General features: G+C 38.2%; 1 protein-coding gene across 1 annotated transcript in view; it reads right to left on the minus strand.

Moving 5' to 3' along the window:
• The window catches only part of CCDC171 (coiled-coil domain containing 171), a 145570-nt gene that overhangs the window by 114644 nt on the left and 15388 nt on the right, over window positions 1-15538 (minus strand). Inside the window, exons 8-9 of the mRNA XM_018070510.1 lie at window positions 4084-4176; window positions 2636-2796 (exon numbers count right to left, since the gene is read on the minus strand). Of these exons, the coding sequence (XP_017925999.1) occupies window positions 2636-2796; window positions 4084-4176 (254 nt within the window). The remainder of the gene's footprint in view (window positions 1-2635; window positions 2797-4083; window positions 4177-15538) is intronic.

Consider the following 15538-nt stretch of genomic DNA (forward strand, 5'->3'; position numbering starts at 1 on the left):
TCTCTCTCTCGTTTCGGTTTTTCTTGGCTGTTTTTCTCCCTCTTCTCCCTGAGGTTTGGGCGGGGGGGGGACTTCTTGTGGTAAGGTTTGGAGACTTGGCAGGGAGCCAGCTTCAAACCATATCAAGTGCCTAAAAAAACCCTCTTTTTTTCTTTTTTGAGGGTAAGGTTTTTGTTTAAGATTTCTTCGCATTTTTCAAAAGTATAACTTCTGTGCATCAAAAATATCCTAGAAATAAATCCCTTCAGTTCTCAAAGAAATAGCTTTATACATGTAGATAAAATATTCTCACAAGGAACAAAACATTATTGAATGCACAATGCAATTCAATATCTAACCATTAGCCTTACATTGGTCTGAATAATCTAATACAGAAAAATATCTTTAAGAGTTTCTCAAAGACTTAATTGGAAACTTACTACTTATGGATGTTCACAGTTTTTAACTAAAAAAGTTAAAAAACAGATTTTAAAATTTAAAAAACACATCTTGTTTTTGGAAATGGTTTGGAAAATTCCTCAACAGATGTTAAAGTTACCATTAAAAATGCTGCTAATTAGCTTATACTTTATCTCTGTAATCATCTCTTGATTTTCAGAACATATTCACACTAACAGCTTCCTGATTCACTACAGAAAGTGATGCTATGGCAGCCATGTTGAAAAGACGACAATTTTTTTTCTAGACTGAAAACTACTCCAGTTTAACAAGCATTAGACAAAAAAAAACCTAAAGAAGCTCCATGTTTTACTTGAGGATGATGAAGTTGGCTAATCTAACCTCAAATACATAGATGAACCTTGGAACATTAGACCTTGGGAGAAGTGAAGAAGTGGTTCAAGAACAAACACAGGAAGAATGTAGTCCAAGAAAACTTTTGTAACATCAATTTTTTCATATTTTCTGTACCATGTAAATATGGAAACCTACTAGAAAAAGAAAAAACCCACAAGACCAGACTAAAAACTAAAAAAAAACTATAACAAAAAGAAAAAAAGAACAATAGTCCATATTCTTTGTAAGAATAGGAAGTTAGCTACCAGAAAAACTCAGACAGTGGAAAGCAGCCTGTAAAAGTAGCCAGTAAAACTAGTGATGCAACAGCCATTCCTCTGAAAATGGCTGTTTTGAACACAAAGGAGCTTTTTTAAAACCAAGCAACCAAAAAGGAATAAAATGTCAAGTCAATGGTATAGGCCTTCTCCAGTTCAAGAAACAGCAAAGAATTTGGTATCAGTTTAGTGTCATATATTTGCTGACAGAGAACTCATGCTCAAAGCAAAAACAACCAGGCAGGATAAGATTACAGTTTAATTAACTGACGTTATTTCAGGACAATAGAGAATCTTGAAATACGCATACTCAGTTTCCCACCTATGAAGACTGCAGTCTTCCTGAAGCATCACTTTAGATTACTATCATAATGCATTTCATACATTTTCCCAAATTTTTATCATAAAAACTATTTCTTTTTCTTTGAGAAAAAAGTTTTCACTTTCACTCTGGTTTACCTAAATGCTCAATCTTACATTCAGACCTCTTTTGATCTTATTTTAATGAAGAGCTTTAAGGTGTTTATAATACAGCACGTTTCAACTATGTAACTAAAAACATCTCTGTAAGCATGAGTATAGAAAGACTCTCTCAGGCCACAAACTTCCTTTTTTGTAGGGAAACCAGTTTCTTTTTTCTCCACTACTGTTCTTACGAATAAGTCACCATAAATACCATTGTGTACAGACCTGCATAATCCTAGATTGAAAGAGATGCCAACTCTGTCATTTCCAACCCATTCTACTAGCTTCAGTCTCTTCCCACACCCCTACTGTATTCCACCCACTTTATGTCTTCTTAAACTCCCTCTTTCCCTAAATTTAACCAATTGCTATCCTTTATTTCACCAACTCCTCAGTTCTGCGTCTTCCAGCACCATTCTTCTTCCTGTCATTTTCTCACCCCAATATAAACTTGGTTCAGCCAAGGAACAAGACTCAGTACAGTGCATCCTATATCTGCCAGGGGAATATAGCAAAGCTGTTCTTCCAGAAACCATCTACTACCACAGACACAGCAGATTGTGCTGAGTAGAAAAGGAATCCCATGTAATTTCATCTGCTCTCATATACTTAATTCCTTTTTCTAGTTTTGTTACCTAGTTAAAACTTCCCATCATCATTCAAAAGCTGAAGATGAAGATAATTCACTATAAATTACACACAACTTCCAGGCAGGACTCTGAAAGATTCATCTAGCTCACTGAAAAATAGTATTTTCACAATAATGTAAGTTTATACAGAAGAAAAAAGATCTGTTCCAACCCTGTCGAGTGTGCTTTCCCACACTCCTACCAAACATACAGGAGACAGGACCCTATTATAACTATCATTTTCAACATTTTTGCTTTGGCAAATAATCAGTAACAGATCAGTTACTTTATTTACCAATCTATACCATGTATGCTTACTGATATGGACCTATTCTTATTGGAACATCAGGTTCTGAACCTTGGTTTGGTTTGGGAAATTACATCAGATTCTGTTGTTTTATACTGACTGAACACTACACAAAATGTAAACTATAATTGGTAATCAAGCTGCCTACTGCTATTTTACAAAGAATTTAAAAGGAAACTTACTCATTGAGTTTTTCCAAGTTCTCCTGGGCATTGTGTTTTTCTCTCTCATATGCATTTTCTAACTCTTTGAACTCTTTCCTGATCATTTCTAAATCTGAAAGAGCTTCAGCTCGTCTGTATTTTTCCACATGCACAGCTTCTTCAAGTTCTTGAATTCTTAACTACCAAGTGATAAGAAAGCAATTAAAGCAAGTTAGGAAAGATTACGATCTTTAATGCTGGACTGTTTTGCTTTACAGAAGACTATATTCTATTAATTCTACATAGAAGCCTATACACACATAAAAACTTTGAACATGTGTAAAAATGTAGGAATACATAAAGTTCAAAACCGAGACAAATAGATATGCTGACCAAAAGTACCTTCTGTTCTCATTTGGAGGTGTCTGGCTTTTCCCATTTTCCTGAATTTTTCCAGTAGAATTCTGTTTTTTAAATAGACATGAAAGTGTGGGACTAACAGTAAGGGCTACACTTCCTCTCAGAATAAAGCACACTTTGAGCTTGTTCATGTATACAAACAAGGAAGAAAAATTCATCAGTTATTCACCCATAAATGACAGGTCTCTCATTTTAAGAATGTTATCCTCCCAGTTCCTTTATATGTTGCAAAAATGGAGAGGAAATTAAAGAAACTAAATCTTTTCTACTAGTTGAATCATCACTTTTAAAATTTAAGTGCCTATAAATACAGAAGATCATGAAAATGAGAAAATAACTGACAGAATAATGGCAATACCTATTTTTGTTACTCAGAAAATAGGAAGAAAAATATACCAAAATTCCTTTTTTTTTTTGCTTAATTTTTCAAAAGTCTAGTGTGAAGGGCTTGTTAGTACTAAGCAATCACCATTTATCTTTCTCAAAAAATTTTTTTAAATAAACCATAATTGCTTTATTGGGTTAGACACTGTGTGATACAGTTTAATACAAGAACTTAATATGTAGTATATATACTACATTTATTCATTTAATCCATCTTTACTGGTAAGTCTAGATATCATAACTTTGAGGCTCAAATGTACTCTGAGTAATTATATAACTCACACTCCTAAAGAAGCTGGATGTATACACTGTATGTCCAAATTGCTCTAAGTGCCCATTCAAAAGATACGGGGCAGGATATTTAAACAGTAGTATAGTGCTTAACTATTGTGAAACATTGCCTTCTCCCTCACTGTTTAAATGCTAGTGGGAATTCTCAAACTTACAAATCTGACGTATTTTATTATTTATTCTAATAACTTTAAAGTTCCCTGAAAAGCAGATATTCTTCTATTCTCTCCTTTTATATATTAGCTTTTACAATTCTGACAGTTATTGCAAAAAATCTATTCAGTGTTTTCACTGGAGTAAGTAAATGGTCTTAACATTTTTGGAGCACTGTACCTTCAGAACTTCAACTGTTTTACTGTAAACTTGTACAAAATATTTACCAAAAAGTTTACCTGGATGATCTTTGAAGTGAAATTGGATTCTAAATGTGCTGCTCTCTCTGCTTCAATGCTTTCTTCCAGTTCCTTTGTTCTCACTGCAGCTGCCTAAAAGTACCATTTTGAGGATATTTAAGTCCAGAGAGATGATAACATGACAAAGTCTGCTCAATTCTGCTCATTCATACAGCAACCTGATACATTTGAACTGCTTGCACTTTGGCACTGTGAAAACCCATACCAAAAATACATATATAAATAATTTTTACATATATAGAATATTAAAGTAATATTTTCTATTTAGGTAAATAAATTGATGTAGCATTATGTTATTGCTGTATTTTTTATAATCAAGAAAACTGCAGCCAGGGTCAGAAAGTGGAAAGATCAAGTTAAATATTCTACCTATTCCCTTACTATTTGCTCACCTCAGGCGACATAACCACACTTTGTATGTTCCAAAATACAATGATGCATCAATCAAGCATTTAAAATTTCATAAATGAGATATGAAGCACAGAGAAGATTCTTCAAAAATATGTTGGATCTGGCACCTGATTTCCAATTAAGGTGCCCAGAACAGAGTGCTTTGCAGCTCTAGACTAGTCACAGTTTCCCTACAACAAAAATTTCTGAACTCTGTAATGTTTTAAAGCACTAAGTCATTGATTTTGGAAACAAATTAGTAAGTATGTGAGACTTGAACATTTAAAAGAAGAGAAACATTAGCAGATCTTAAAATAAAAGCTCCTGGCAATAAATTAAACTTTATATAATCACATACACAAAAAAAGGAAATACTTTTGAAACTGATATCCATGGAAGACCTATTAAAGAGAAGATCAGCAACAGCGTAAGAGCTTACCAAACCTACTCCATAGTAAGGTCTGTCAAAAGGCTTAAACTTTGTCTCCTGCCATGAATTTTACCTGCTTAACACAATAAAAAAATGCACAAATCCTGCACAAATACTCCCATTGTACTTTCATAACGCTAAGATTATTCTCATAAATAAGAATGTCACCCCAGTCTTCAAAAAGAGGAAGAAGGAGGGCCCAGGGAACTACCTGTCAGTCAGCCTCACCTCAATCCCTGGAATGATGATTGAGTGCTTCATTCTAGAGGCCATGTCTGTCCACACGGAGGACAAGAAAGTGACCGGAGTAGTCAGCATGGATTTATGAAAGGGAAATCATGCTTAAGCAACCTGAATGCCTTCTACAATGGTGCAACTGGCTGGATGGATGAGGGAAAAGCACTGAATGCCATTCACCTGGACTTCAGCAAGGCTTCTGACAGTCTCCCATGACATCATCATAATGCAAACTCTGGAAGAGTGGGCTGGATGACTGGACAGTGAGGTGGACTAAGAATCATCAGAATGGCAGATCCCAGAGGGTTTTGACCAGAGGCTCAAGGCCTGTAACCAACACCGTCCCTCATGGTTCAATGCTGGGCCCATTATTGTTTAACTTCTCCATCAGTGTCTTGGACGAAGGGGCAGATGCCTCCTCAGCAAGTTCACTGATGACACAAAGCCCAGAGGGCTGTGATGCCCTTCAGAAGCACCTCAACAGGTTGGAGAGACGGGTAGAGAACTGCCTGAAAATCAACAAGGGCAAGTGCAGGGTCCGGCACCTGGGACAGAATAACCTCAGGCACCAACACAGTCTGGGGGCTGACCTGCTGGGGAGCAGCTCTGCAGAGAAGGACCTGGGGGTCCTGGTGGACAACAATCTGTCCATGAGCCAGTAGTGTGCCCTGGTGGCTAAGACCAACGGGATCCTTAGGAAGAGCACTGCCAGCAGGTCACCAGAGGTGATCCTGCCCCTCTACTCAGCCCTGGTGAGGCCACATCTGCAGTGCTGTGTCCAGTTCTGGGCTCCTCGGTACAAGAGACATGGAGCTCCTGGAGCAGGTCCAGCAGAGGGCCACAAAGATGTTTAAGAGATTGAAGCATCTCTCTTATGAGGAAAGGCTGAGGGAGCTGGGCCTGTTCAGCCTTGAGAAGAGACGACTGAGAGAGGACCTCATCAATGTGTACAAGTATCTGAATGGAGGGTGTCAAGAGGATGGAGCCAGGCTCTTCTCAGCAGTGCTGAGCAACAGGACAAGAAGTAATGGGCAAAAACTGATGCACAGGAAGTTCCACCTGAACACAAGGAAGAAGTTCTTTCCTGTGAGGGTGACCATGCACTGGAACAGATTGCCCAGAGAGGTTGTGGTGTCTCCCTCACTGGAGATATTCAAGAACTGTCTGATCCCTTCCAACCTTACTCATTCTGTGACTCTTTCAAAAATAAATTGCTTAAGACTCTCAATATTGTCTAGGCTCTATTCCTTCTAAACATCCTAATCTGCTTTGCCCCTAGTGAAGAATCAGCAAACTACCTCCTGCTTTAGTTTAGAAGGACTCCTTAGCATCCTCCAACAGGTGAACATCTGCCAACAGGATGTTTTTACTCAAAAATAATGCCAGCCTATTAAAAGTGGTCAGTCAACAATAAATATATGTGGATTTCATTTCTTTTTTAAAACATTTAACAACTCCATCTAAAAGTAATTCTATCTAAAGCTTGATGAGAAGATAAAGGAAACAGTGAGGAAGGTACCTATCACAACATTTAGAGTGGGAAATATAATTTTTTAAAAAATTAAACTAAGAAATGGAAACTTCACTGAAAATATTTCACTGCATACTCTAAAGAGCAAAAACATTTTTTTGTCTTTGTCTGGTTTGTTCAAGTGTCTGTTCTTAAAGCAAACACTGAAATGAAAAAAAGTGATTCTACATGTAAAGTTTTCAGGAACAACATACTAATTCAGAAGCTTTGTACCGAATTTGACTTCTAAATATTATTTTATTTCCTGAGCACCTCTCCAACTGTGCCTTCATCTCAGCCTCTCTTCAGCTGAAACCAGAGCTGGAAAACACCATCAAAATGGTTTACTGTCCCCTCAAATGGAACGCCCTAGACTTGTCAGATTTTATCAGTCCAAAGATGAAAAATAAAAAAAGAAATAAGAAATAATAGCTTGAATGAGGGCATATGCAAGAATTAGAAACTGGAGTAATCAGATTCTCTCTAACAGAATGTGTTGGTTTAAAGGTAAACCAGCAGGGGAAATGAACTCAACTCAAAAGAGAGATTATAAGTCAGAATAACAATTTAATAAAATAATACAGTAAGTACAATTATACAGACAAACAATTAGTTTTAACCCACAAAGCTCAAATGTATAACCCAGCACCCTGGGGCATGAACAGAGTGGTGTTCTTTGGCCCTCCCCTGAGTCCAAAGTAAAAGGAGAGGGAAAAACCTGTTGGTGAGAGTGCTGTTGCAGTCTGGTTGAAAAGCGGTGGTTGCAGTCTGGTTGAAAAGTGGTGATTGCAGTCCAGTCGAGAGCGGTGATCTGCAGTCTGGTTGAGAGTGGTGATCTGCAGTCTTCCTCTGGATCCCACGAGTGGTTAAAAAGGTCCCAAGACTCCAAGATTATATATTCTCCAGTTCAGGCAGGAATGCTCAGTACTTCCTGGGGGGGGGGGGGGGAGGGTTCCTCAATGGGCATGAGGACAAAAACACCCTTCTATCTCGCAGGCCTCTTAGCACCTAGTTTGTAGCCTGATGAGTCAGGCTGCTCTGGGCAGAGGGTGTGAATAGTCTATTGACAACAGTTTCTGGGAAATGGCATGGAAGGCTATAGAATACACAGTTTTGGCTTACACCCACCCAGTGATGAACTGGGCCCAGCTGTTCTAACTAGGACACAGAACACATAAGGATCAGTTCTTGGTATAGCTTTTTAAAAGTAGTATCTATCTCTTTGAGCTGACATGATGGACACTGAATGCAAGAACAAGCAATGTGGTCCAAAGGAAACACAAACTCTCAAAAATACAGAAACCTCAGTCCTAAGAAAATCCTGAGACAATAAAGGAAGAGAAGCAGGATCAGGCAGACACCTGTAAGAAGTGCCAACACATCACTCCTTTGCTGACTGAAGTATGCAGATCTTTGGTTTGCTTGAGTTGTCACAAGTCACTGAAGAATTAACTTGTAGAATTAGCAGGCGTACAAAAAGAGAAGCACTGGGAAAATTAATGTTTCAGCTACAGACATTCCTGATGATCCCTGGAATAGGAGAAACAGCTCCTATTTGCCAGCAGGACAGTGTGTCTAGCCTACTGTCAAAGAGTTATGACATTAGACACCAACCAAAGAAGAGCCAGGTGCACTTGATAGGTGTCCAATGGAAAGTATTCAAATAGATTCAAGACAATATACACAGAAAAATTATACTAGAAACCAGAAATCAAACTATCTGTTTGACAGGTAAGTATCATTTTACAGATCACACCCCCATACAAAGGCATGAGAAAACTGACTTTTTCAAAACTGAAGTTTCTTCACAAAGCTAGGAATATCAATGCCCAATTCTTGATTTTGAAGTTCCTCTTCTTCTGGAAATTGATTCTTTAAAGTTTTGCCTCACTTTGTTACAATTTTGATTTTTAAAATCTTGTTTAAGTTAGTTCACTGGATCTTCAAAAAACAAAGACCCAGGGAAAGAAATAAAATGTCTTTTCATTCAAGACAAGTCACTGTCAAGGCTCTGACAGAATCTGCCACTAGTTTCTTATATTGTTAGAAGCCAAAGATGAAGAGTAAACTGTATTCTTCCCAAAAGTCTCAGAAGATTACTCATGCAAACCTTAGTTTTATCTTACCAGTATATATACTATACCCCAAAGACTCACATGCTTAAAAGAACTTGCAGAAAAATTACATATGTGAATTAAGGAAGTCATGTAAATGCTGTGTCTGGTGAAGCAATGAATACTCTTTTTCATCTGCTCTATGATTTTTTGCTGAAGCTTATGGTTCACCATACATCTAGCAAATACAAAAACCAAATCAGATATCAGCAAATCAGTGAGAAATTAGTCAGAAAACAAAAACTTCATGAGAGATATTGAACTAGCCATTAGCACATAAGCATTTCTAAGCAATACAGAGTTATTAAATATAAAGAAATTCAGATTTGCTTAGGTTGTTCTAAGGAAAAGATTCTTGGCATTTCTATCCATCAAAGTGCACATCAGCCATAGAACTTAAAACCTGGATTCCAAGCTGTCTGAAGATTCAGCTGGGAAGAACACAGTTGCAACAAAATACTATACAGAAAATCCATTCTACTTTGCTAGTAAGGGTTCAAAAAGGCTCTATTTACATGCACTTCCCTTCACAGTGAGAAGCTACATGCTCCACCAGTGAGAACAATCTATTACACATTCTGTGAGTGAAAGAAAAGTGTCAGGGATGAGACTAGCCTGTAAAGCCATGCTAAAAAATCCAAAAAGAGAAATAGGCAGGAGAGGAGTTCTGTGTTCCTGTCTGACAAACAGAAAGACGGTGGTACCAGAGTCAAACCTCTTTGAATCAAATGAAAGGTAAGAATCAGTATCCTTACTGAATCATGTGTATGAAAAGTTTACACAATGCCTGTCTACAAAAAAGAAGCTGTGAAAAAATAGAGAGCAAGCTTGCAGGCCACAGATATCCAGACCATAAGGTCTCATCTGGGAGTCAAATGAGAATACATTCTGCTTCAATACTGAGAGCTTCCTGTCAGGTCCAAATCCATCTCAATGATGGACCAGAAAGTGAGTTCTCCAATGATTACAAAGCGCTTCCTTATCCAACATCAAAAACATTGGTTATTCAACAAGATTCAGTCATTTGTTACCTTCATGTTCACCTAACAGGATATATGAAAGCAGACATCCTACTTTAGATGTCAGATGCAAACTCATGGAATTTCTAAAGTTTCCTTAGATATTCAAGCTGAGTTGATTTCAGTCTTTATTTTAAGAACAAAGATATCTGGGATCAGTTTCCATAACAGCAGAGACAGAATTGTGACTTTTGAGAAACTGTAAATATACGTGACTAAGAAAAATTCAACGCCAGCCTTAAAACTTGTGGGCAACCATGCTATATGTTTAATCTAATCTCTTAGCTTCAGTTGCTTTTTCCAGTGTCCTGTTGTATATCAATGCTAATGTGGTTTCTAGGAGACATTTTCTGCATGCTAACAGTTTGCAAACTATCCTTTGTGGCTTCCACTTTTCTCAGCCCCTAGTACTTGCTCCAAGTATGCAATATTTGTGAATACTGGTGTACTCCATACTGAAAGTGTAATTCAGTATCCTATATTTGTGCAATACCACATTTGCTCTTTGATGTTTGCATTTACATAAAAATACGCTTTATCAGATAAGCAACAAAGAAAACAATGGGGAGGAAAAGTACATTTACAGCATGTTTGGATACAATAATCAAAGTAATTTTTCTCTTCTCTGCTTCTATTTAGACCACTTCTGCAAGATGTTTCAGTTTCATTTCACTAAAAAGTTATCAGGATACTTACACTTTCCCAAAGCTGAGGTCCAACATCTATGTGAAATACTCAGCCAAGATAAAGTTTTAAGTTAAGAAGACACACATGTACTTATATCTGGATCATCATCCACCCACTCTATGCTTCCATATTCAGAATAAGATATTCCTACTTAAGAGCATTTCACTATACTCATAACTCAAACCAGGGGGTCTAAACACATCTCTGGGAGATGTGCCAACCACTTCTACCTAGTGTTAGAAATGCTGATGCCTCTTGATTGTGGTAAGGTGGAGCCATCTCCTGTTTGGAAAATAAACAACCTTAACTATAAGTTACTTGAATGCAAACAATTCTTAACTACTGAAGTAAATGTTCTTTGAGCCTGACCTAGTGTGGCTAACCCTCACTATACACATTTCCTGTACCTGAAGTCTAGAGAAACATGTCTCAGTGACAGAGTAGCCATGCTTGACCTGCACAACACTGGATAAACAAGTATGCTGGTCTGGAAGCTTCAAGTTAAACCATATGCCTGACTTTAGGTTAAGGAGTAAACCCAATTAGGACTGCTAAATTGATACAGTTTGGTTGCCTTTGGATAAAATACAAGTTCATTCCAATCTGCTACTGAGTTGCAGTTGGAGAAGCCATCTGAACTGCTCTCCCTTTCTACAGTACAGTACCTTTCTACAGCCCAGGATGTTGGGCCTCTGGGCTGCAAGTGCACATTGCTGGGTCATGCTGAGCTTCCCCCTGAGTCTTTCTCCACAAGGCAGCTCTCGGTGCATTCTCTTCCCAGCCTGTATTTGTACTCAGGGTTTCCCTGACCTAGGTGCAGGACCTTGCACTTGGCCTTGTTGAACTTCGTGAGTTTTACACAGGCCCGCTTCTCAGGCCTGTCAAGGTCTCTCTGGATGGCATCCCTTCCCTCACGTGTGTTGACCTCACCACAGAGCTTGGTCTCATTGGCAAACTTGCTGAGGGTGCACTCAATCTCACTGTCCATGTCGCCAGCAAAGAAGTTAAACAACACTAGTCCCAACCCCTGGTCAACAATTGGTCTCCACTTGGACATTAAGCTGTTGACCATAACCCTTTGAGGGCAACCATCCAGCCAATTCCTTATCTACCAAGTGTTCCATCAAAGCAATATTTCTCCATTTTAGACACAAGGATGTTGTGTGGGACAGCGTCAAATGCTTTGCACAAGTCATTATGTCAGTGAGCTTGTTGCTGGAGAAATACAAACTTTGGAGCCACCACAGAGATACCACTACGAAAGCTGCAGTGCTTAGAATCCTCCAAGTATGCAGTATTATATATTTATAAATATATATAGAAAGAGAGAGAGTATAGTTTTATATATATATGTATTATAAGTAAACTACATACTAAGTGTGTAGTAACTAATATAGTCATACTATATACAGTCACAGTAGCTAGAATTTCTAGATGCCAGTTGTGCATTGAGGAGACACTAGAATGCAGAAGATTAAGGATAGGGGTAAGCCACCAAGAAGTGTGTAGAAGACAACAAACGCTAGTTTAAAGTTTAACCAGCAGTACTGTCAACTGACTAAGGAATGTGTCCTCTCTTGCACTGCTTAGAGCTTTTGCAAGTTGTTCTGATGAAAACCATAACATACTTGAGCGTGCAGTTCATGGTGGAATTATAGCAACAAGGAGAAAAAAGAAAAAGCAGGTCTGCAGGTTTTGGGGGTTTTAGTTTTGTTTTCAGCTGAGACCTAAATTTCTTGTTTCATTGACTTAGATACAGTAAGAAATAAACCCACAGCCTCAAAGTATTGCTTGTACATACACCTCATGCAAATATGGACCATCACCCAAGTCTTTGTTGCAGTCATCTCTCCATCATACCAGCATTACCAAGATAATACAAGAACACATATTTCAGCAGGACATGAAAAGCTCAATATATAACAGAAGGTGGGGGGGAGCAGAAAAGGAATGTGAAAGCTAAGGGAATGGTCTTTAACTGGTAACTAAGAGTCACAGAAATATGACAATGTACTCAGTCTCAGATATTAAATGGACCAAGTTATGGGACATTTTTCAGGCTTCATGAGAAAGACTTAAAAACTTTGGGACCTTGAGTTCAGCTTACTGCGAGTTGGTAGCCTCAAACACATAAAACAAACAATAGGAAGTCATTACATTTTTCTGAACAAGGCAAAGAGTTTGAAATTTATTAACTAATAATTCTGTTTCTCATGGTAAAATCCACATTCTCATTGCAAAACTACTTTCCCACCCAGCTTTTTGTCTGGACACATCACAAGAAAAACTATTTTTATATAAAAATTACTCTATATTTCCCAAGAATCATCATTAGGTATGGAGCTAAAGGCTAAAATAAAAGACACTGGTGCTGGGAAATTGATTATAATAGATAGTAGTATCTTGATGAGTTCAATAGAATTAGATCAATAATTTCTCTGGCTACTGAATCTTAGCCTAAAGAGGCAGAATGATATTAAGGTTCACATTCTCAATTTTTCTAGCACAGTATGTTTTCTATTTCAGAAGGACTCCATGTCCATGCAATGGCATGGCATGTTGGTATCACAAACTGGCAAACTGGAAAGCTAGCAGGTTAGACAGTGCATCAACAGCTGTCTTTCAACTGAAGAGTCCACTAAAACTTTCTATTACTCTTTCTCTTCATTTCTGACTTCAGAAACTAGACATTTCCTCTTTTAGATCACAATCAGAATAATGCTTGAAGGGTAAAATCAGAACAATATTTTGAAAGAAGAAAAAAATAAACAAGAAAAAACCCAACAGGGCGCAGGCAGATTTTTTTCACATTCCCATCTTTATAATAGCCTATTGGATATAACTCTTCACAAGAGTGCCATCGTACAAAAGGAAAGAGTTTTAAATTTAACATTTCCTTTAATTACCGAAAAAGAAGTATTCTCCCCTTGATTTCTCCCTTATATCCAGCAGAGGGTAGTAAAAGAACAGTTTTGTGAACTCCAAAGAGTTCATTACTTATCAAGTAGCATATAACAAAAGATTTTAAGATTGGCTTTTAAGTAGAATTACACCGCTCATCACACAATCACTTTGAGACGTTTGCTGCTATCATCAAGAAATTAAGCACAAATTTGCTAACCAAATCACCATTAACACAAGGTACTCTGCGTGGAAATTGAAGATGTCTCCTATATCTATCAATTTCAATCCACAAGCTAAAAATTCTATGAAGAGAGAGAAAGAAATACAGGGCTACTTCATGAAAAAACTTATACCATTCTGTCCGGGGTGTACTACTTCAAGGCTTCTGTATCTGAATAGAAATCCAGCTCAGATACAGATATCATGACCCGCTTAATGGATGAAGGCAAGGTCATGGATGTTATCTATTAAAACTTCAGCAAAGCCTTTGACCTCATTTTCCAAGCATTCTGCTGGAGAAACTTGCTGCTTGTGGTGTAGACAGGTGCAGTCTTCACTGGGTAAAGAACTAGCTGGATGGTTGGGCCCAGAGGGTGGTGGAGGATTGAGTTATATCCAGTTGACATCCAGTCACCAGTGGTGTTCCCCAGAGCTCAGTACTGGGGCCAGTTCTGTTTAGTGTCTTATCGATGTTCTGAATGAGGGGATTGAGTGCACCCTAATTCAGTGCGCAGATGAAAACAAGTTCAGCAGGCGTGTTGATCTGCTGGAGAGTAGGAAGACTCTGCAGAGGGGTCTGGACAGGTTGGATTGATAGACTGAGGCCAGTGGTATGAGGTTTAACAAGGTAAAGTGCTGGGTCCTGCTCCTGGGTCACAAGAACCCCATGCAGTGCTACAGGTTGGGGAAGAGTGCTGGAAAAAAAGCCTGGCAAAAAAGGACTTATGGTGCTGGTCAACTGCAACTGAACATGAGTGTCCAGGTGGCCAAAAAGGCCAGTGGTATCATGGCTTTTAGAAAAAACAGTGTGGTCAGAAGGACTAAGGGAGTGATCATCCCCCCGCAGTCAGCACTGGTGAGGCTGCACCTTGAATCCTGTGTTCAGTTTTGGACCCCTCACTACAAGAAGGACACTGAGGTGCTGGAATGAGTCCAGAGAAGGGCAATAAAGCTGGCGAAGGGTCTGGAGCACAAGTCCTATTAGGAGCAGCTGAGGAAGCTGGGAGATCCTCTCATGCTTCCATGTGAATGGAAGCTGGAGAAAAGAAGGTCCAAAGAAGACCTTATCGCTCTCTACAACTACTTGAAATGTGGGTGTAGTGAGGTGGGGGTCGGTCTCTTCTCCCAGGTAATAATTGACAGGATGAGATAACATGGTTTCAAGTTGTTCCAGGGGAGGTTTAGATTAGATATTAGGAAAAAATTCTTCACAGACGGGGTTGTAAAGCATTAGAACAGGTTGCCCAGCGAAGTGGTAGAGTCACCATCTACAAAGTTATTATTGTAGGCCCTTTCAGACAGTTACACACATGCAATTTCCTTTTGAGATGGTAAAGTGAGATGCAATCTGACAAAAGCATATGTATTGAAGTCTCACATAGTCTTCTTTATTTGATTCAGAAATTTGTGATAATTTGCTAAAACTTTCAAATGCAAGACGCTTCTTCACATACTTTTCCTTAATCACTGCTTAAATAGCTATACTTACAGTAAGTACCACAAGACTCATTTTTCTGTAGACTGAATATGTTATTTTCTCATGGCATTATTAAGAGATTCAGAAAGTTAAAATAATTTAACAAAAATAAAGAAGCAAAGAAAATATTTTATCAGATTATGGGTTAATAGGTAACATTCCCTGATATGACCATCTCTGGGGTATAGCAGTTGTACATTTTCAAAAAACTGAGTGCTGTCTTTTCAAATTTACAGATGGTGGGTACATTCAATCAAAATATTTAGAAAGATAAATAATTTGCTGCCTTGCTCCTCCTCCTTTCAGCTCATGATTCCTATGTTAGTATACTAAAAGCCACGAAGTCACAAGAAGAGCCCTTATTCGAGTATTTGGAAGTAAAACTCTTTGTTTTTTAAAAGGGTCATTGGAACCCGCCAGCACGCAGCACTTTCCAGCTGAAGGCAA

Source organism: Manacus vitellinus, unplaced genomic scaffold (genome assembly GCF_001715985.3).
Source record: "Manacus vitellinus isolate BGI_N305 unplaced genomic scaffold, ASM171598v3 scaffold_18_pilon, whole genome shotgun sequence".
NCBI classification, from domain to species: Eukaryota; Metazoa; Chordata; class Aves; order Passeriformes; family Pipridae; genus Manacus; species Manacus vitellinus.